Source organism: Meles meles, chromosome 17, assembly GCF_922984935.1.
Source record: "Meles meles chromosome 17, mMelMel3.1 paternal haplotype, whole genome shotgun sequence".
Classification (NCBI taxonomy): domain Eukaryota; kingdom Metazoa; phylum Chordata; class Mammalia; order Carnivora; family Mustelidae; genus Meles; species Meles meles.
Window position 1 is genome coordinate 43,837,147 of NC_060082.1, and position 22,952 is coordinate 43,860,098.

At 46.9% G+C, this 22,952-nt stretch overlaps 1 protein-coding gene across 1 annotated transcript in view; it reads right to left on the bottom strand.

Moving 5' to 3' along the window:
• ASTN1 (astrotactin 1) overlaps positions 1-22,952 on the bottom strand; it is a 328,556-nt gene that overhangs the window by 116,984 nt on the left and 188,620 nt on the right. The window contains exon 9 of the mRNA XM_045983425.1: positions 3,357-3,431. Coding sequence (XP_045839381.1) covers positions 3,357-3,431 — 75 coding nt within the window. The remainder of the gene's footprint in view (positions 1-3,356; positions 3,432-22,952) is intronic.

Here is a 22,952-nt window from a genome sequence, read left to right on the forward strand (position 1 = left end):
CAGAGAAAAAGCTGTGTCCTGAAATCTCATCTGCCCCTCATTCATACAGATTTGGCAGGAATGATTTCAAAAAGCCACCAAAGAGAAATTGGGAGAGCATCTGGAATGCTTTCCCAAGTTGGGCCTTCTCTCGTGACAGCTGGTGGTGACCACCGCACTTGATGGCTCAGCTGTAGCCCGAGTCGTGCACACGACACTGTTGAACCAGCTTCGGACTTCTGCTCAGAGGCCAGCACTTGCCGGAGAGCACCCGACAGAATAAGCACGTATGCTCCCCGCAGCTTGGCATCAAAGAGAATGTGAGGAAACTGGAGGAAGAGATCTTGGCCTGGCATCTCCACTCTTCCACAAAGCAGGCCAGTCCAAGATGAGATGTTGTTCCCGGTGACACAGGTACACATGTGGAAAGGACGATCTCTGAGAGGGAAATCGGATCTGCAGCAACATTTTCACTAGAGGATCTAGTGGAATGGCATGATCCTAGCCACAACGGAAAGGGCATCTCTGGGATACACAGGGTTTGCTGAGAAGTCTTTGAGTCTAGCCTGGGTCCTTCCCAGTTTCTTTGGGATTGCAGATTACCAAGGTCAGGTTGGGTATCAAGGTCTTTTATTAATTTGGTTTCAAGTTCTTAGGAAACACCTGAGAGGATCAATGACAGATATTTATTGGAGATCTACTGTGTTCCCAGTCGTGTGTTGATGTTAAATATTGAAAGCCATACAGGGTACTACCCTTCCCCTCAGGAAGACAAGCATTTCACCGGGGAAATAAATAGGCAAATAAAAATAAACATGAGATAAAATAATTGACAATTAAATGTTACAGTCTGTACATTGCAGGTTTTGGAGGGGGAAAAGTCATTGTGGGTTGGAGAAAATTGAGAGCAGTGCTTCTCAGTCCTGGGTAGAGATCAGAATTACCATGGTGCTTTGAAAGAACACTCATGGGCCGGCCCCACGTCTCAAACTTTTCAGTTAATTCGTTTGTGCCAGGTGAGATCACTGGTCATTTCTAAAGCTCACTGGGATTCTCCTGGAGGACCAGGGTTGTAGAACAATTCTTGGATGAGACTGTAAATTTCCTGAGGTCAGGGACTATGTCGGTCATATTTGTTTGGTCAATCTATAGCATCTAAACCAGTTTCTTGGAGTGGTCTAGACCATGAAAATGGGTAGTATTTATATTAGGAGAAGAGTATATATTCAGTGCCAAGTAGGAAATGTTCAAGTTGCTGGGAAGTGGATCAGGTAGGGAACAGATGTGACTAAGAACGGAAGGTTCCAAGGGAGAAGAGTAGCACTTAATACAGACTTGTACACTGACATTCACCAGCGGAAAGACTCAAATGTCAGAAATGTGCAGTGGCTTGGAATTCATCAGGACACTAAGTCAGAGGTGAGCAGAATGACAAGTAAATAGTCCTTAGCGTCTTTAAGCGATTACGGTCACCGACCAGGTCAGAGAATTTTCCAGAATAGCCACTAGCAGTCGGTTTACTCAGATCCCAGAGTGGTTTAGGTTAAAGTTCCTAATATATATCACAGGTAAATCACGACCCATGGTGTTTGTCAGAGAGACTAGTTATTGTCACATTAGGGAGTAACATGATTGATTACCCCACTGACTCTTGAAATCGTTGACTGAAAGGATCGAGCCATGCAACTGACCCCTTGGTGGTGCCTGGGTATCACATCCAGTTGGCAGCTAACAAACTTGAAAAGAATAAATGGTGCTTGTGGGCATGCAAACACAGTTCGTGGGCAGGTTCTGCTCTAACAGGAATTTCATGCAGGCCCCTGTTTTTCAAAGTGCTAGTTTCTGACTTTTAGGGGAGAGGAAACTTATCCACATTAATCAGCCAAACTCCACAAGGCTCTCCATCTGCCTTATCTTTATCACCCTTCGAAGGTCCTCACAGATCAGCAGCGGAGAAAGAGAGAAAAAAGTCAGCCAAATGATAATTCATCGTTGCAAAGTTGAAATGCCCAAGTCGTAGTACGGAACATAGCTGACATCTTGTGTAGCACAAATCCTCCAAAGCAGCCTGCAGCCAAGGGCATCAAGGTGACCCCGCCTCCCCAAGGAGAGACACTCAGGAGGGAAAAAGGCAAGGGGAGGCCCTGAGAGGTAGTGATTCTGTAAATCTTCACTCTTGCTCAGAGCTCGCCTTCAGAGAACACGGCAGGGGCCAAACCGGGTCCATCTGGAGCCAGCAGGGAGGAGGGGCAGGAGAAGGTGGGGCATAGGAGCCACCTCTAGGAGGCAAACGCAGGAGCAAAGGGAACACCTAGGCCAGGACTGGCTGACAGGGAGGGTCTGGGGAAGGGTCTGGAATGGGAGAAGTGAATACATGAGACTCAGCACATTATAGGAGAGTGGGGAAAAGGGAACAAGGTTTCCGTCTGTCCCACACTGCTCACCAATCCTGCCTTAGGGCTTCGAGCTAGCTTAATGCATGCATTGACATGAGACCCCCCTGCTGGACGGCTGACTTCCTCTCCCTGGGGGCATGCACACACACGGACCGTATCACGTCCACACTGCCCGGCCACACGCAATCTCGGGCACTTGGCTGGTAGTAAGCGGAAGCATATTGAGCCGCACGTTCCCTGAGTGATGGGTAGATTGAAAGAATAAATGGATGATAAGATCTTAGTCTGGCAATAAATGTATTTCAGCTAAAGCCTGGCGTGAACGAAACTTTGTGAAAAATCCAGTAGTTCGCAGCGGCACCCAGATCCTTCCTCTGCTTGTCAACTTTTCCAGCCTGTGCTATTCCAGGTGTGTCGGCAGAAATTTGGGAGGGACCAGACGCATCCAATTTGATTAGGAGGGTGGTAGAGAGAAGAAGATAATAATGAAATAGAGCTGAGAAAAGGAAGCGGCTGGGGTGGGACAAATTCATTTTGAGCAAGATTTTATGGAAAAAGGTGCAAATTAGATGCAAAATGGAGAAGCAGAAACTGACATTAATTGCCTGCTCTGTGCCAATTTCGGTGCCAGGGGCTTTCCCTGCATGATCTCATATATTCCCCATAGGAATAGAACCAGGCTTGTGACGTAGCCCCGCTTAGCAAATGCCGAAACCAGAGACTTCAAGGGGTTAAGTAGATTACCAGGATTCACAGAGCAGGCAAGGAAGGAAACCAGGACCCAGAGTTCTCTGCTCTCCAACTTCCCCACGGTGTCACCAGGCAAGAGTGTGGGGCAGGTGCTCTTGTTACGAGGAGAGCAGAACTGCTAATCGTGGCTCTCCGGTTATACTTTGTCTCTAGGAGAGAAAGTTCACTGGGAAATGGGACATGGGTAGGGCTTGTAGACATACATAAGCAAGTCCCTGGACAGTCACTTACCTGAATATTTTATCAGAAGGCTGTTCTCCCAAAACCAGGTCAAAGCCCCGCTGAAATATTGTGTAAGGCCAAGGCCTAAAAGGAGAAAAATCATTCAATCACAATCAACTCCACAAATACCCCTGGAACATCTTCTTTGTGTGAGAGGCACTGTGCTGGTTCCTGGAGACCCAGAAATGGAGAGGACCTCATCCCTACTCTCCAGACTCCCGTTGGTGGGAGTTCACACAAGATCCTGAATGCTGGAACCAGACGTGAGAGCAGGATCAACGTAAAAGTCACCAAACCACTAGGAAAGTGAGCTATAATTGACATGACAAACACAAGTACACAGAGAGCAAAATTATGTTCTGGTGGACCTCACGTAACTGTAATTCATGGCCCTTCTGATGTAAATGGCACAGACAGACACTTAGCTCTGCCTCACTTAAAAAAAGAAGAGCAACATGATTTCTTGGGAAAGATGAAACCTCTGGAATCAGACAGTTCTGGGTTCAAACCCTGTTCTGCTGTTGACCCACTGGCTTGCTGTGGGAAGTTGATTTGCCTTGGTGAATCTAATTTCCTCTTTGGTTAAAAAAAAAATAGGGTTAATAACGGCTGCCTTCAGACCACTGTGAAGATTAAGCAAACCTCTTAGGCCAAAGCCACAGCTCACACAGGGTCCTCAACCTGTGCCCTTCCCTACACAAAATGACATGATGATTCTGGGTCTTTGACAGGTTCCAGATGTTTTCAAACATTTTTATGTAATTCATTCAAACAGAATCAATTGAAATGGTGTTTTTAAATAACTCTTAACTACAAGTTTCCCTTGTGAGCTTCTAGGTTTTGTCACCTATACGTGAAAGTAACAAAACTATGTCAGTTAAACAGTAGATATTTGTTGACTAACCCAAATGTCTAACCCAAAAGTTACTTACTCATTTGAGCTAGACTTGAAGCCCAGGATTGTGTTGGGAACTAGATATTGTGCGTCCTGAACTGAGCCCTTGTTCCCATGGAATTCAGTCTCAAAACTGACCCAAGTATTAAGGATGTTCCTGTAGACATGCCTTTGATTTTCAAGAACCAGAAAGAGTCAGCAGAATAAACTGACATGATCATGATCTAGGGCTAATGCTGGGAACTAACCCTGTAGTTATCTGTGTGGGTGATATCACCCAGTAGAGTGCATTTGGGGACATTCGTGGTTGTTCTTCAATAACACAATGCTTGGAGGACACGGCTGGCATTTAGAGGGCAGGGCCAGAAAGGCTAGAAGAGTACAGTGCTTAGGATAGCTCTGCACAACAAGGCATTTCCATATGTCCTGAAAACTACTGAATGTCTCGCTACGCATTTACATAGGTGAAAACCTGAGCCAAGATGCTAACTCCATTTACATATAAGCACAAAGCAGCTTGTACTGTTTTAATGTATGACACATTCTTCCACTTGCATAACTACCATGTGTATCGAGGGGAGATGATACATCATTAGAAATTTTACCAAGAGTTGCTCATAAGTTTGGAAAACGATTGTCCACGATGCTGTTCATGATCTTTGAATCATCAATATGGCACATCTGAATCGGTCTAGATCGCTCTTACATATATTGTATATCATATACATGTTACATCACAGTGAATCAACATCAGGTGGAAATATCCGTTGACTTTATTATTTATTATTAAATTTTAAATTATTATTTATTATTATTAAGTTATTTATTATTAAAATCTGTCCGACTTTATTATTTCTTTCATCACAATACTACAACAGCACTTACACCTTAAAATGGTTAGTCTATCATTACCAATTACGCTCTTTTTATTTCTCTTTTAATCACTGTTAAGGCATTATATTTATAGTTGAAATCTTGCATATGTAGATTTCATTATTTATGAATTTCATGTAAGGATTATAAATGGGGTTAAAAAATTTATTATAAAACAGGGTGTTGGGTATGATAGGGTTGAGCACCACCAACTTAACTCAACTAGTTAACCAATTAACTAGCCAAAAGAGTTAACAGTTGCAAGGGAAGCCATTAAGAAGACTACAGAAGGAAGTGCCTGGGATGAAAGCATTCTTTTTTTTAATGCTTACTATTTATAAACACTTTATTCCTGGAATTCAATTTAGAAATACCCTGAAGCAACTAGAATTGGTTCCAAAAAGTACCCCACACTGTATTATGAATAACCCCTGCATCAAATAAACAGCTCTCCCCATGTGTTTTCCATGTTTGTTCTCTTTATTGGAGGTGAACCCACAGAGAGGGGTTTGAATAGGATTCTTTTTTGCTGAACAGCAAGTGGTCGCTTACGGGCAGCTAAAAATTATGTATTAATTCAAGAAAAAGTCTAGAAGTCATGAGGAAAAAAAAGTCCCACATGATCCTTGACACCTAGAAAGGGCAACAGAAAAAGAGGGACGTGTACCTTTATCGCTCTGTTGGGCAAAATCACATTTTATTTACTATCAGCTTAATAGTTTTAAATAACACACATTTTGCCTTCGAGTCATCTCCAACACTCAAAAACTGGTACAATGTGTAATTAGAGTTAATTCTTGGCTTGGTTCCTAGGTTGTTTGAAAATATATTTTGAGGAGCCAAATTTTAGGACTGGCGTTGATTATAATGTGAACAATTAACTGCGTTAGAATAACATAAATAAACCTGTATTCAAGCCGTTGGTAATTGACATAAATAAACCTGTATTCAAGCCATTGTAATTGACATAAATAAACCTGTATTCAAGCCATAGGTAATAAATAATGAGCCCACTGATTAAGCACACACCAGCATGTTGCTAGGTAGGTCAGATCAAAGTGCCCTCCTGTTCTCGAGGGGCCTGGAGATGGAGAAAGACAACTCAAATTCCAAGGGCACAGATGTGCACGGTAGACCTTGCCCAAATCACAATGAGAAGCAGCAGGGTACAGAAATCAGGACATGGGCTCCGGAGCCAGCCTGCCTATTTCCAGTTCCAGCTTCGCCACCAATCACAGTGTGATCTTGAGCAAGTCCCTTAATCATTGTGTCCCCATTTCCTCACCTGCAAAATGAGGTTGATGATAACAATTCTATCTGCTTGGCCAGGTTGTCATGAGGAGGAACGATTTAATATAGCTTAAGTGTTCAGAACAGTGTCTGACATTTAGGGAGTGTCCTACAAGCATTTGCTTAAAAAGTTAAATTTTATCAGTTACCCGAATCAAATATGAACACTATAGTAAGGAGATTCCCTAATTTTTACAAAGGAAGAGATGTCAGGCCTGCGGTCCAAATGCGATGACAATACCAGGCTTTAACTCAGATTGTACACATATAAGTGCTGCCTGGAGAGGAGGTCATGATGAACGTGGGAACACCAACACTCCACCTTCCCCCCACACTGCCCACCCAGCCGCCACTTGACAGGATGGTGAGGATACAGTATTGCCATTCAATACACAGAGAGGGGTCAGAGCAACCTGTGAAATAGTGAGCATTGCCAACCACTCTAGCAAAGGAATAAAAGAAAATCTATTCATTTTCTTCCTACCACTCAAGGATGATCCGTCCAAGAGATGGGGATTCCTGTTCGAGTTAGTTAGCAAATGTTTACGGAGGGCCTATTGTGTGTGAACTGTGCTACTAGGCAACAGGAGTTGGAATAGAGAGATTCTTGACCTCAAAGGCACCTACAGTCTTTCTGAAGAAACCCATATATGTCCAGGCAAACAGAAAAAAGCAAGTAAACGTAAAGAGGAATGGAGCTACGGGAGGAAAGCTAGATGGTAGTGCAGCGGTTCAGCGCTCATCCTGGATGCTGGGCGGCCGGGGGGCGGGGGCGCCTGGAACGAGCGGCAGGGAGCTGGGTGCACGTGAGTGGAGAGGCTACAGGAGGCCACACGGGAAAACGCAGGGGTAACCCGATAAAGGGCTGGGCCTAACAGCGCCAGAAACCCTTGGGAGCTGTTATCCATGACCACCTGACAGAGGAAAGGCCTCCGTATCAGGGCCGTCTGGGTAGAGGCAAGTCAGAAGCCCATCACTGAGTCCTACATCCACGCTGAAATGGACGTTGCTGTGGGGGTGCCTGGGAACCACGGCCCCCCAAGGGTCCCTCTCCTCTCTTTGCTTTGTTTCTCACCCTTTAGGTTTTACTCCCTCAGAATGGCAAAAGCACATGGAGGAGACAAGGCCCCCTTCAGCTGTGGCTCATGTCTTTATAGGTTCAGACCACATGGATAAGGAAGATGTGGTCCATATACACGAGGGAGTATTATGCCTCCATCAGACAGGATGAATACCCAACTTTTGTAGCAACATGGATGGGACTGGAAGAGATTATGCTGAGCGAAATAAGTCAAGCAGAGAGTCAATTATCATATGGTTTCACTTATTTGTGGAGCATAACAAAGAACATGGAGATGGAGAGGAGGGGGGAGATGGAGAGGAGAAGGGAGTGGAGGGAAACTGGAAGGGGAGATGAACCATGAGAGACTATGGACTCTGAAAAACAACCAGAGGGTTTTGAAGGGGGGGGGGGGGCGGAGGTTGAGGAACCAGGTGGTGGGTCTTAGGGAGGGCATGTGTTGCATGGATCACTGGGTGTGGTGCAAAAACAATGAATACTGTTACGCTGAAAAGAAATTAAAAAAAAAAAAAAGGTTCAGACCACAGAGGGGATGCACCTCTTACTCATTTGGAAAACGTAGCTCATGGAGGAACTGCTTGACATGCCCTGAGTCGGAGAAACCACCAGAACCAACTCTGGGGCTGGGGAAGGAAAGAGGCATCTAAGGAGAGGCAACTCCCATTTGGGTTTTAGGGCTCAAGCTGGGGGCGGGGAGTGAGTGTCAAAGAGAATAATAATTTCCATGTCAGCTTCTTATCTGCTTGCGGGGGGGCAAGAGTGCTGCCTCCGTCAGAAGTGGGGGGCATCACTGAGCAGGCTGTGCCAATATGAGTTCTGTGGAGAGCGCGCAAGGCTATTGAGTTGTTCAAGGATGGCATCAGGCTGGATGTGGGGCATGAGGCTGAACCCACAGCTGCAAGGAAACGCCACTCTCTTGACTCCAACTTGGATGCGTGGCCTCCGATATTCTGTCCTGTGCTGGGCACGCCAGTCACAGCGTCTTCGCTGGAACATTAGCGGCATCAGAAGTCAGAACAGAGTTTATTTGTTGGTTAATTTCTTCATTCTGACCAATCCGGTCTCTGAGGACTGCCCCCCACCATGGGGGCAGCTACAGATGGCCTGGATTTTGGGGCAATCACAGGCCAGCATGACAACCAGGTGGGACCCACGGCCTCAAGCATCACCCCCGCCGCAGACAAGCCCCGTAGTAATGGAGACATGGCAGCAAGTGGGACACACACACAAACTGGGGATGCTGAGACCGGTTAGTCGTCTTTGCCTTGCCTTTTCCTCTCTCCCCATCTCACACTATACCCACAGTTTACAACAGAATCTTTCCTCAACACGGGCAACTCCCAGACTTTCAGCTTCTCTCCTCAGGCTTTCCTCTTCTTTCCCAGGACACATCAGCCATCATGGGCTTTTCCCTTTGGTCGTGGTGTTGGGCTGGGCCAGAAGTGGACCGTGGCCTTGACTTCACCTGCCTGGGTCTTTGGGCATTTCTTCCACCAGGGAACTGAGACATAAGTGAGCGAGTGAACATTCTGCATGGTCAGTGTGACTGGATGGTCCCTTCACACTAGCTCTTGTAGGGCAGGGAGAGACCACTTCTTGGGTGGACCGGAGTGTTTCAAAGGTGGCTTTTTGATGAAGCGCCGCTTTCTACCTAACAGTGGCACCTAGAAATGGGGCTTGAGAACATTCGGTCAGCATGTCTGGTGTTGCGCTTCCTTGTGGAGAACTCAAGACTCATCACGTGGGAGGCAGAAGGGGAGTAGAGATAGCTGGATAGATAAATAGGAGGGAGGGAGGGAGAGGGAGCAAGGGGCAGAGGGGATAGAGAGAGCAGAGAGAACACATATATGTGTATGTATATGTGTATGTGGGTGCGTGTTTACACTTCAGTGTGAAGAGAGAGCTGTTCTGATGCATTGATGAGTAAGGCACCTTGTGATGGGCTTACAGAAACCAAGAGCTTCTTTTGAACTTAGATATGTCTCTACCTGTCGCTAAAGAGAGCATTTTAGAAATGAAAATAATCTATCCACAGTTAAATAAAAGCACGTCCTTTGAAGTTTGCCTCTGGCCCACATTCAGCTAAGTTCCCAGTGCAAGCAGAGTCTGTGAAGTTGCAGCCCAGCCAGAGCCACACTAGGGGGTCCTGGTTGAGAATATCATATCCATATGCAATGTGACAGCTTTTGAGCAAACGTTCCTTTCCTCAGCTCGGTAAAGGCGTTTGCGGGCAGGGAGCAGTGCAACAAAGGAAGAACAGAGGTTCGTTAAAAAATGCTTCTGGAGAAAGGTAGTTTGCAAGATACTCAGGAAAAAAGGTAAAGAGAAAAATGGTAAAAATGACTTTTCCAGCTACGCAGTTGGCTGAAACTTTCTATGCCTCCATTTATCCTAAAGATAAGAAGGGGAGATTACTACGGGCTACCATCTTCACAATCAGGACCAGTTCTGGGAGAAGTGAAGTACCGGAATGACAGATGCCTAGATTATCTGCTAAACCTCAGGCTTTGTCAGAAGTTAAATAATAAGGATAATGAGGTCTGATGTTCCTATAGGATGCCTTAGGGCCTGGGGACCCTTGCCGATGTTGTTTCTTTTCTTTCCTTTTTTTACAAAGATTTTAAGTTTGCCTGGGTGACTCAGTTGGTCAAGCGTCTGCCTTCAACTCGGGTCCTGAGCAGCCGAGTCCTGGGATCGAGCCCCACATCGGGCTCTCTGCTCGGCGGGAAGCCTGCTTCCTCTCCCTCTCTGCTCCCCTGCTTGTGCTTTGTCTCTGTCTCTCTAAAAATAAATAAAATCTTTAAATATTTTTTTATTTATTTGACAGAGATCACAAGTAGGCAGAAAGATAGGCAGAGAGAGGAGGAAGCAGGCTCCCTGCTGAGAAGAGAGCCCAATGTGGGCCTCTATCCCAGGACCCTGGGACCATGACCTGAGCTGAAGGCAGAGGCTTTAACCCACTGAGCCACCCAAGTGCCTCAAAAATAAATAAAATCTTTTAAAAAATAAAGATTTAAAAAATTTATTTATTTTAGAACTAGAGAGAGTGTGAGTGGGAGGAGGGGCAGAGGGAAAGAGAGAGAACCTCCAGCAGACTCCAGCTGAGCACAGAGCCCTATGTGGGGCTTGATCTCACTACCCTAAGATCATGACCTGAACCAAAACCAAGAGTCAGACGCTTAATCAAATATGCCACCAGGTGCCCCAGATGTTTCTTCACCGGAAGTTTCTCTCCCTCCTACTGACATGATAACTTAGACTATTCTTTCAAGTCTGGCTTAAAAATCACCTCTCAAAATAGACCTTCCCTAGGGCTCCAAGGCTAGGTTATGTCTCTCGTTATATAAAGCACACTTTCCTTTATCAAACCTATACATCACATCTGTTTATTATATATTCAGTTGCTATTCCCCTCATCAGATATAAAGAGCTGAGCCATCCTCTCTGCTCTCCCCTCACTGTCCACCGAAGCACCGTCACGGAGCACTAGACTACGTGATGAACGAGGCCAGACCCGGGTCCGAGTCCCAGAGGACGTGGTCCACCATAGTCTGCAACGTCAGGCGAGGCGCTTCGTTTCTCTCAGCCTCAGGATCATCATCTGTGAAATGGGGAGAAAACAGTACCTAGACTTGTATATAAACGAGTGTGTTTACACTAGCCCAGCGCCTGCCCCGCAGAACAGAGTCAACCAATACCAGTTAATGTCATTACAACTAACATTACCGTGGGGTGACTAGAAAAGTGCATTGCTAACAGCACATTTTAAAAAAATAAACCATAGGGTGCCTAGATGGCTAAGTCGGTTAAGTGCCTGACTTCAGCTCAGGTCATGATCCCGGAGTCGTGGGATGGAGCCCCATGTTGGGCTCCCTATTCTGCAGAGAGCCTGCTTCTCCCTCTCCCTCTGCCTGTTGCTTCCCTTGCGTGTACTCCCTCAATCTGTGTCAAATAAGTAAATAAAATCTTTTAAAAATAAAAATTTAAAAAAACCATGATGGGGGTATCTGGGTGGTGCTGTCCAATAAGTGTCTGACTCTTGATTTCAGCTCAAGTCATGATCTCAGGGTTGTGAGATCGAGCCCTGCCTGGGTTCTGTACTGGGCATGGAGCCTGCTTGAGATTCTCTTTCCCTCTGCCCCGCCCCTCCTCTCTCTCAAAAACAAACCAACCATGATGACCATGGTGTGTTTTACAAACTCATGTTATGTTTAAGCACATAAATCTCATGTAAAGACAAATGAAATACTGACGTGACTTTATTCATTATTTAACATCTATTATTTGGAAGTTTCTAATGCAGCCGAATGCCATATTTGTCAGTAAGTAGCAAAGCAGCCAGGAGTGTGGCTCTGGTGGCAGATGGAGTAGGTTTAAGACCTGGCTCTACTACTGATTAACCCTGTGCCCTTGGCCAAGGTCATTAATTTTTTTGCCATCAGCCCATTCTATCCACTTGCTCCAGTCATGCTAACACCACCCACCCCCAACTTCCCCCCACATTTCAGAGCCTGGCTCACTATCCTCTCTGACGCTCCTCCTTGATTTTTGTTGACTTCAGTAGCCACTAAGATGATCCTTTCAATTCTCAAACCGTTCAGCACCTTGACTTTTCTTAAATGACCCTGTCCTCTGCCCCCACACTCATGGTAAAGCCCAGACTACCAACATATGCAACCTTTTCTTGGTCATAGTTTCAAGAATCCTAATACCTGACCACCACCTCCTACCTTCCCAGATCATACCTCCTAACACCAGAATTTTCTACCCTCCTGAGACTTGAAATCCATTCATCCGAGCACCACTGTACTGACCTTCACCAACCTCATGCATTCTCTCCACTCCTACCCTAGATCAAATTCTGTGGCCATAAATTCACACCCTTTCATGTAACCTCAGCTCTCTCGCCCCTCCTGCGCTTCACCATACTTGAGTGTCTAAGACACCCCAGCACTGGTTACATTCAACGACCCCTTGGCTCCAGTTCTGTCCTTCTACACATGATGCAGTTGGCAACCACGCTGACTGGTCTTGTCTTAAATCCCACACCACTGACCTTGAGTGGGCTCTGAGTACTGCCTACATCACACTACGTTTTCCCTTGTCTGTTCACTCTCCCACTCTCTAAGATCCTATTTCAAAGCTTCTTCTTTCTCCTCGAAACCTCCAACACCTCCTCTCCCATCCTTACCCTCGGCTAACGCTGTGCATCCTACGGCATTGAGAAAACAGAGGCAATCGGATTAAAAGCTTGCACTCCCACATCCAATCACCAACCCGCCTCTTGCCTATGACCTGGCCCTCCTCCCAGCAATTAGGCACCAACAGTATGTGTTCCGTCTAGAATGCGACTATCCCAACTAAGCTTTTGGCATCTTCTAGGCAGTGGGACATAAGGGAAGGAGTCCCAGTTGGAATTCACAAATCCAAACTCCCTTCTGCTACTAGGACCTCAAGCAAGTAAGAGTGCCCTAAAGTCTTAGTTTGTTGATATGGAGAATGAAAATCACGAGGTATAGCATATTTTTAGCTGTACACTGTTGAGTGTACCTTGTGCACTGGGTATAAATAAACTTCGGACCATAGATAATCTTTGGTTATTCATTTTCCATCAGCTTTTTTTTTTTAAGATTTTTTAAATTTATTTGACAGAGATCACAAGTTGGCAGAGAGGCAGGCAGAGAGAGAGGAGGAAGCAACTCCCCAGCGAGCAGAGAGCCCGATGTGGGGCTCGATCCCAGGACCCCGGAATCATGACCTGAGCCGAAGGCAGAGGCTTTAACCCACTGAACCACCCAGGCGCCCCTTCCATCAGCTTTTTTTGCAGTTTTTATTCTACATGTTGCACATGGGTGTGCTTTACAGAGATTATCTCAGTGAAAGATGAAACAGTGGAAAACTGGCAACATTCCTGCCTCTTTGTGGCCCAGTTTACTCATCTGTAATATGGGATAATATTCCTACTTCTTCAACTGCTGAAGATTAAATGATCTAAAATACATGCAAATTACTTATAATGATCCTTGATATGTGGTAAGTTCTGAATAAATGCTAGCTGTTACTAATCACATATTACTGGGAGTGCTGGTTCTAAATGTTGGAAAGGGTTTTTCCTGAAGAAATTTTAGAAATACATGAAATGATTTTAAAAATGATAATCGTGAGCAAAATGACAGTAATGAGCAAAATTCAAGGATACAACCTGGCAAAGAAAGTGGCGGTACAGATAAATATACACTCTGATGGTTAATTTTATGTGTCACCTTGACTTGGCCACAGGGTGTCTGGATATCTGGCCCATCATTATTCCAGGTGTTTCTGTGTGACTGTTTCTGATGAGATTAACATCACAATCAGTGGACTCAGTAAAGCGGTTGGCCCTCCTTATGTGGGTGGGCCTCACCCAATCCAGTGAAGGAGCCAACGGAACAAAAAATGCTAACTAACCTTCCTTTGAGTTAGAGAGTACTCCGCTTGCCTGATGGACTTTGAACTGAGACATCATTTTTTTCCCTGCCTTTTGACTTGAACTGAAACCTGGCCTTTTCTTCAGTTTTAAGCCTGCTGGCCTTCAAACGGGAGCTCCGGCATCCATTATCCTGGGTCTCAGCCTTTGGATTCAGACCAGAACTAAACCATCGGCTCTCCTGGGTCTCCAGCTTGCTGACTCCCGATCTTGGGACTTGTCAGCTTCCATAATCACACGAGCCAGTTCCTTACACAAAATCTTTTTCTATATTTGTATCTACAGGCTCATGGGTCTGTGTCTCCATAGAATGCTGCCCGATGCACACAAAACACACATACACAACTGCAGAATCCATGCTTAAACTTTTTGTCAACGCAAAGCATTTCAGGGGTAAGGGAAATGAGGGTACATGAGCACGGACTGGAAGTAATGCAGGACACAGCAGTACCTTGACCCTGACCACGTGCCTTATGGAGAGAAAGATAAATGTCTGTCTGCTTCTGTAACCCAGGGGTCCTCCCAGAAGGCAGACACAGAGTCCATCTGCCCTCAGATGGAGAAAGCTGGTGTAGACCTGCAGCTCCCTTGTGTATCCTGAGATCAAGGATTATAGAAAGTAATAGGAAGAATCCTCGGATGGGCCAGAAAAAGCTGGTAATGGTAACTGCCATTTCTTAAACACCCGCCCCAGGCTGGACAGACACGGTGCTCAGTGCCACACACACATCCATCAGTTCACAACCAACCGGGGAGCTATCCGGCCTGTCCGGATGACTGTCCTTGTGTTGCAAAGGCACACAGAGGTTCAGCAGGGCTAAGAAAGCTGTGCAAGGTCGCCGAACCAGCAAGGGGCACAGGTGAGTGCTACCACAGCGGGCACCACCTGTATTTTTTCCTGCACCTTGCTCCCCTCCCCCCATCACAGGTGCAGAGATGTTAGAGAAACGTACCAAGACAGCCCGGCTCTGCTGGCAGGGCCGCCGCCTGGCTACCGGGCTGGCTTGCCCACCCCCAGCTTCCCAGGGCAGTGACAGGAGGGCCAGATGCTAACTGCGGCGCCCAGGAGGAATTACCCGCTCCCTTGCTATGTTGTTGTAGGACAGTTCTGCCCTACACCAGGTGGTCTTCAAGCCGCTAATTCATCCCTCTTCCTCTTTCAATGTTCTCTCGTGGACCCAGCCACTGAATCTTTTTTATCCTTGCATCTTTCATAAATAACAATTCGCAGAAGGACTCTCCAGCTTGGGGTACATCAGATTCAACCCACACATGGGCAAATACCAAGGATGAAGCCAACCATCAGTAGTTTTAAAAAGTTAGGTGGTCATTGCAAAGCACAACGAGAGGCTGAGAATCACTGGCCGACTATGTGCCCACTCGCTCTCCCAACCAATCTTTAGGAATGAGTCTGGCATGCCATAAAGTACGACCGCCAAAAGAACAGAAATTGCAACATAGCCTGGGAATTCACTGGAATTTTTTGGAATAATAAATTTTGGGATAATAATGAGAGATGAAGCATATTGAGTTCTTTCCTATCACTTTTATTGATGAATTAAGATATCCCAAATCTCATTACAATTCTATAAGATGTACATTTGGTTTTTCTAAAAACTGTCAAGTCATTTTGCCTTCAGTGGATCAACACTGCCATTAAAAGAGTATTATACAGCTTTGAGATTTTCTTGCATTCATAAATGGGGACATATGCTCCTCCCCCCACAGACACACATGTGCTTCTGCTCTGCGTGTACACACGTTCACAAACTTGCACACTTTGCCACAGCTGGCTACAACAATTGCTCTGGGGATACGGGAGTCAGAGGGCTGGTCGGACTTGAGACAGCTCTCCCCCTCCTCTCTTGATCTCGTGCCAGCTGCTCTGGATCCTAAAAGTCCTGAAGAACAGAGACCTGGAGAGCAGGGTCCCTTGTAAAATAAATCACCATCGGGCCTTCCATCATTCCCACAAACTACCCCATGGCCCGGATTCTGTGTGTGAGCTCTGAACTCAGCTCTCCACGGGAGCGTAAGGACTGGATTTGAGCTCCTTGCCAGTCCTGTGAAACCAACCAGATACTTAACTAACTTGCAATGATGATGAAAATAGCTGCCTGTTACTTATAAGGCTGTAAGCAGATTAAATGAATGAATAAATATAGTTTCAGTACAATAACCAAAATACAGTTGTCACTTTCTAAATGGGAGTTCCCTTCCTCCATTTCTCTCTGGACTCTGAATATAAAGGCTCGGTTGATTTTTTTTTTTTTTTAAGATTTTATTTATTTATTTGACAGAGATCACAAGTAGGCAGAGAGGCAGGCAGAGAGAGAGGAGGAAGCAGGCTCCCCGCTGAGCAGGGAGTCCAATGTGGGGCTCGATCCCAGGACCCTGGGATCATGACCTGAGCCAAAGGCAGAGGCTTTAACCCACTGAGCCTCACAGGCGCCCCGGCTCGGTTGATTTTTACCCTGGGCTGGTGCAGCCAAGTTCTCAAGTTCAATCCTCCCAAAAGTTTGTTAATCTCACTTACTACAGTCCATGGGCACAGCCTGTGCCTCGTGTCCCTGGACGCCCATCTTTGCTCAGAGATGAACTAGACCCAAGCTTGGGAACGGATCTGTGCAAAACCAACTCTGCAAGAAAAATAGCTCGACACCTATTCACAGCTGAGTGTGACCTCCGTGTACAAAGGAGGGGGCCAACCTGGGGTTCCCTCCTCCTCCACAGACACACACACGTTCAGTTCCAGTGAGAAGGCTGGGCAGCCAACAGCATGAACACAGAAGGAAAGATAAGATGCACAGAATGTGCAGGAGAAGAGGCAGCTTCCTATACTCCTATGATTTTATGCCATGCCTTTATGACAATGTAAATGAGCCAGAGAAGAATCACAATATCCATCAAGGACTTTTATTTAGAGCTTGTACCCCTTCCCCAATGTCCTTTCCTATCTACTAATTTGTTTCAGTTCAACATATATTTAGCAAGTTTCATTATTAATTCAATTCCTCACTCACATATTCTTTTATTTATTTACTTGAAAAATATTAATTAACCAAGTGCCATGTAAAAAAAAAAAACAAACAGTTTGCTAAACACCATCGAGGGACACAGAAATGATTAATACACGTTCTCTGCCATCAAGGGCTTCATTAACGTAGTGAGTCATTCCTCAACCAGTTAGTAGGCCTCTCTGATGAACCAGACACAATGGAATGCCCTGGGACACACAGATCAAAGGCTGGGTCCCTGTCCTCCATCATGCTCTGGTAAGAATGACAAGTAAACAATCCATGGCATTTTGTTTGTCAATTTTTAGGACACAGCAAGTAAAAGCTGTGATTTATTGTGCATTGACCAGCAGTCCATGAGCCAAGTTCATCGACTTTCACGTCATTCTCAGAAAAACCCAGAGGCATCAGCGTTCTATTAAGCCCATTTCACAGATGAGGAAAGCAAGGCTCAGGAATGTGCAATAATGTTCACCAACCTCACACAGTTCACCTGTGGCAGGGCCAGGGTTCAAGCGTGCTGCTCAGACACTACAGCTCCTGCTAGGACCTCGGTGTGTCATCTCCCCCCTGAGCGGCCCGGCTGGAAGGGTTAATCCACACCCACACGCACATACACTTGCCTCTCCATGAGACGCAGGACTGGAAAGGCTGAGTTTTAACCGTCAGCTTAGGCCAGATGGGCAGCGGCTAGCGAGACAAGCAGGGCTGGCCTTTCCCAGAGAGGGGAGCACAGAGACGGAGAGTGGGAGTGCAGATCAGTACCGGGGGCAGGAGAGCTAGAAGAGCCACAGGCCGCTGATCAAACATTTACTCTCCCCGTTCATCCCTATTTCAGAGGTAAGATCGTTGAGGCTCAGAGAAGTTAAATTGCCAAAAACTCTACAGAAGATAAATGAGGTGAGATCATTCACTCATTCATGCAGCCATTTATTCAGCAAATATGTATTCAGCAGCTGGCGTGGGCCAAGCTCTTGTTCTGGGGATATGGATACGAACAAAAGCAAAGATGGTGAGGTTCTGCTTCATGGAGTTTATACTCAGGAATACACAATCACGGCCGAGAAGAAAGCTCCGAAGGAAGGAAGGTGGTCCTTGACGGTGTGTGGTCAAGGACAACCTGACTGAGAGGGAGAGAGTTAAGCCCCAGGCTTACACACAAATGGGCTCAAGCCCCTCCCCTCTGTTAAATTGCTGTCCTGGCCCTCAAGGTCCCCCTGTATGATCTGACCCTCTTACTTCCTCCAACCACCCCCCGCACCGCACCCCTACCTCTCCCTCACTTCCTCCACCCACACCCACCCCCACCAGCCCATCTCTGGCTTGCCAACTTCTTCAGTAGCCTCCCCCTCTCCACCTACTACACCACATTAAGGGGATCGAAGATTCCTGCCACAGGCCCAGATCATCCTAGGTGGGCTAGCCCCAGAGAGCCTGACCTTCCTCCTGCTCTGGCTGGCACCCTCTCATTTCCCAGTTTCGATGCCAACACAGCCTCCCAGGCTCCAGATTTCAAGTCACCTTGCCCTCCCTCCGTTCACTCATACTTGATTAGCCCTGATTTTCCCTCACTGTACTTCTCACGGTCTGCAAGTATTCTGTGATGTGGTTGTTTCCGCCCTTCTCCTGGTGACCCCCCCGCCCCCCCGCACAGGATGCATCCCCTGAGGGCAGGTGTCCCCACGGTTTCTGCAGTCTGTGGCAGAGCCAAACACGCAGAACATGCTCCTGGGGCATGGGGGAGGGGTGGGCAGGGGACACAGGGAATGAATGAATGATGGGCTGAATACAAAGAAGCAAAAGTAGGTGACATTAGAAAGAACAATGCCTACGTGTGTGGTGTTTGTGTGTGTGAGAGAGGGGAGGGAGGGCACAAGAGCGTGATCGCCTGACTGAGTTTAAAGTTTCAAGGTCATAATTATAACAACATCACTCACGGATAACAAAAGCAGAGACAAAATATGTAAATATTTCCCTTAAGAAATTGAGGCAGCAAAGTAAATGAGAAAAATTATATGGATAATCCAGTCAAGGGATCACCTGACATTTGAATAAGGGTTAGAAGATGGCCAGGTGTGAGGGGAGACGCAAGAGAGAGTTGGCCAGAGCAAGACTCTACAGAAAACAGGATGAGTCAGAAGGACAAACCGGGGCAGAGAGTTTAGCAGTGATTCTGAGGACATGCCCATTTCAACACAGGAGCGAGAAGACAAAGAAGAGGACAGACTGAAGTAGACCCAGAAAAGTAAGGAGCCTGGGCCACAGGGCTCCAACTTAGCAAAATTAGATCTGGGGCTAGAGGCTGAGAGTCAGAGTCAGGATGGAACTGGGTGCCTGACACCAGGGCAAAGGCTGGCCCGTGATGAGAGATGAGTAAGAAGATTATGATATTGTTCTGAGTCTCTGGTTAGAATTCTAGAATGAATACGTATCAGCAATTGTCTTTGGGATTCTCCAGCTCAAGAAAGCCCCAAGCAGCAGAGAATCAGGCAGAAACCCCTTATGAAGCTTGGAATGGGCCAGGCAGGAGTGGCAGGGGAAAAAAGGGCAAGGCTTCAGGGTGACTGTGAAATATTTTCATAAATGGCTTCATGTGAGGTCTAGGCTGGTGGGGAAGGTGTTTAAAGCTGGGAGAGGGCCAATGGATTTGGTGGATATTGAAAAACGGAAGTCAAAGAGTAAACTCTTTGGAAGGATGGAAAGGGGGCCAGGAGAAGCCAGGAGGGTGTGAAGAATTTTAGAGCTCAAAAGCTTAATGGTGAGATGATTTTAAAATATGCTGCCATCAAGGATTGGCCTTACTGGTAATCACCTAAAATTAAGGAGAACTGGAAGATACTGGCAAACGGAGGCATTTGTGAGAAGGACAACTATTGTGTATGTTTCTTCATTCATGCAGTCAGCAAAGAACTACCGAGGGTTTACTAGGTGTCAAATCCCACACTCCTCAGTGGGGAAGCAAAGTCAAGACAAAGCCTCTTTCCTTAAGAGCCTACAGTCTAAGGAAGGAACCAGATAAATCAATGGATTAATTGATTCCTAGGAGGAAGACAGAATGCAAGATTCCAAAACCAGTGACTTTATCAGGTGCATGTATTCTGGGAAGAAGAGACAGGCATGCAGACTAAGGGCAGATACATCAGGGTGACTTCTTCTCCGATCGCATTCAGTGATTGCTAATCGGCATGCGCCTGGTACAGCCGCTGCTCTCAGCAGCAGTGTGCTTCCGGATCCCCCAGAGGGCTTGCTACAGTTCCAATTGCTGGACCCTACCTCAGAGCTTCCGATTCGGGAGATCTGGGGTGGGATGGAGAAAGGGCTTTTCTAACAAGGTTTCAGGAGAGGCTAGGCTGCTGGTCTGGGATCACACTTTGAGACCATACTAGTGCTGTGAAGCCTCACTGGGCATCAGAATCACCTTGGGAGTTTCCACCAACCATACCACTGCCAGGGTCAACCCCAAGAGAGGTCTAATTTAATAGGTCTGAGTGGGGTGTGTCCATAGTTATATTTCAGTACATCCAAGGAGATTCTAATTTGCAGCCTGGATGGAGAACAATAGCATTGCTTTCTGCCTGCACTGAGACGGATGCCCAGAATCCAGAGCGCAAAGACCTGGCCTAGGTCATAAGGCGTTCACAGTCTAGAGGGAGAATTATATATATGCATATAGGGAGGGGAGCAATGAGGGTTTGGAAAAGTGCGTGGTGAAGCTGAGGGCAAACAGGAAAAGCTCCAGAGTTGATAAGGAAGAGGTGGAATTTGGAAAGGAGACTAGAAGAGAGCAGAGATTGGACACTTCCAGGTTGGCAAAATGGTGGTGGGGCAGGTGAGGTTTGATGATGGCAGGGGTTGGGGAGGTGTTCCAGTCCAGGAATGGGAAAGAGCCTGAGAAGGGACTTTGCTGGATAACGCAAGTGGTTCCCTGTAGCTGATGCATCAAGGACCCAGAAGTCCAAGCCTGGGGTGGGACTGGCTGGGCTGGCAAGTGGCAGATCAGGAAACAGAACTTGGGCCATGACAGGGGTCATGAGGAGCCCCTGAAGAAGCCCCTCCAGTGCCCCCGGCATCCCCACGGGGCTCCTTTCCCTGCCTCACGGTTACAGCCTCCCACTGAAAATCATCACAGCCCCTGCTCTTTCTTGTTATTTTTCATGTAAAAGATAGGAAAAAGCAATTCGGCACCTCAGTCTTGTTAGACGCACAGTAGATTTCAATCCCCTTTACTTATTTATGGACCTAGTTTTCCCAAGTGCTGCTTTTCCCTAGTATATTTGTAAACACCATTTTTATTCCACTTAATCCGTTTGGCAGCATTAACTCATTCTGCACTCACAGCCCTTACCTTTCCCATGAAAAACATTCATAGACATAAAATTCACAGATTTTTGTGGTTGGTCATTCTCTCCCCCAAACTTTTTCTGACTTGGGCTTGGGGAAGGTTTCCTTGCCTCAGCCAGGTTTCGCGGAAGGCAACTCACGCATCAGCTCAAGATACGTTTCCGACATTCTGCCTCTCAGTGCCCCTGCGCAGGGTGCATAGGCCTTCCTCACACGCATGCTCAACCCTGGAAAGTACTCACTCTGACCTTGGACTTGGGCCCAGTGGTTGGGCAGCCGCGGGCCTCTGGACTAACAAAAGGTTTCAGATCCCCGTGGCGGTCCCTCCTGCATCTCCTACCAGGCTCAAATCCACTCACACAAATGACAGCTGCTGGGCCTGCCCCCATTGGAGGGTGCCACTGTAGAATATTCCAGCCGAAGCGTAATCCATTCTGTCAAGCCGACTGCCAGTGGAGACTTGAGGAAGTCCCACAATTGTAATGGCCCAGCCAGAGGCAAGATAGAGAAAGACGCAACAGCGGACGGGGCTGTCCTTCGTGCCTCATTGATACCGTGAAAACGCTGCAATTTCTGGGGTCTTTCAGCATTCTCCAAGATGGGGCCTTTATTCACCCTCCACACTGCTGGTACAGCAGCCGGGAACAAAGGCTGAGGCTCAGTCATTGTTCAGTACCGACAGCACGGAGAATGGAGTGTTTGAAAATGCCATTCTGCAGCATTTGGCTTTTGATTTCCTCTCTCTCCAGTGTAAGTGATGGGGGATGGTAAGCATGGCTCTGGGGAAAATGAAATGGAAGGCCTTTCCCTCCATTAGAACCATACGGAAATGAGAAGCATTGCCTGCTATAGTGAGGTTGCCATCATGCTGAAAGCGGACAACCTGGAGCCTTTTGGGGAGTGTTGAGATGATCACAGACATCAGGGAAATACTGGGTTTTAGGTGACCGCTAAATCCAGCACCAAGAGACCGCGTCCCTCGCTGCAAACCCACCACCGCGTGTCCCCTGAACCATTGTGAGCCTTAGGTCCCAAATTCCAGAGATTTCAGAAGACAGGACACTTGTTACCTCCCCAGGCAGACTATTCTATTTTGAGCTGGTGTTAAGCATTCAACACTTTCCTTATTTGAATTAAAAACTGCTTCCTTCTAATTCGTATCTATTAGTCCTGGGTCTGGCTTTCTGGAGTGAAACCAAGCAAGGCTAACTTACTTGCTGTAGTTATTCACACGTCCTCCCTTCCCTTCTCCTTCTCTAGACTGAACATCTCCGGGCGCTTTCCCCGGGCCTGCCAAACGACGGAGCAGCCTCTGGTCACTCTCGTCTGGACAATGTCCAGTTTGTCACTGAACAGCCCAGTCCTAACCCTTGAAAGCTAAGACAGAGCCGACCAACATACCATAGAACAAAATTCACACAGCCTACTGACCAGCCTCAGCCCTCAGTCCTGCCCACGCGGACCCCAGCCGCTCAGAGCCAGACCACCTGAGACACGGCGCAGGGAAGAGCTGTCACACTCCCCACACGCTTGCCCCCCGGGGCAGAATATGCCCATGGTCTTACCACTCCGCCCGCTGCTGTGCCTGCTCTGGGCCACCACCCAGCCGCCTGCCTAGGGACGCTGACACTCATCCCCCAGG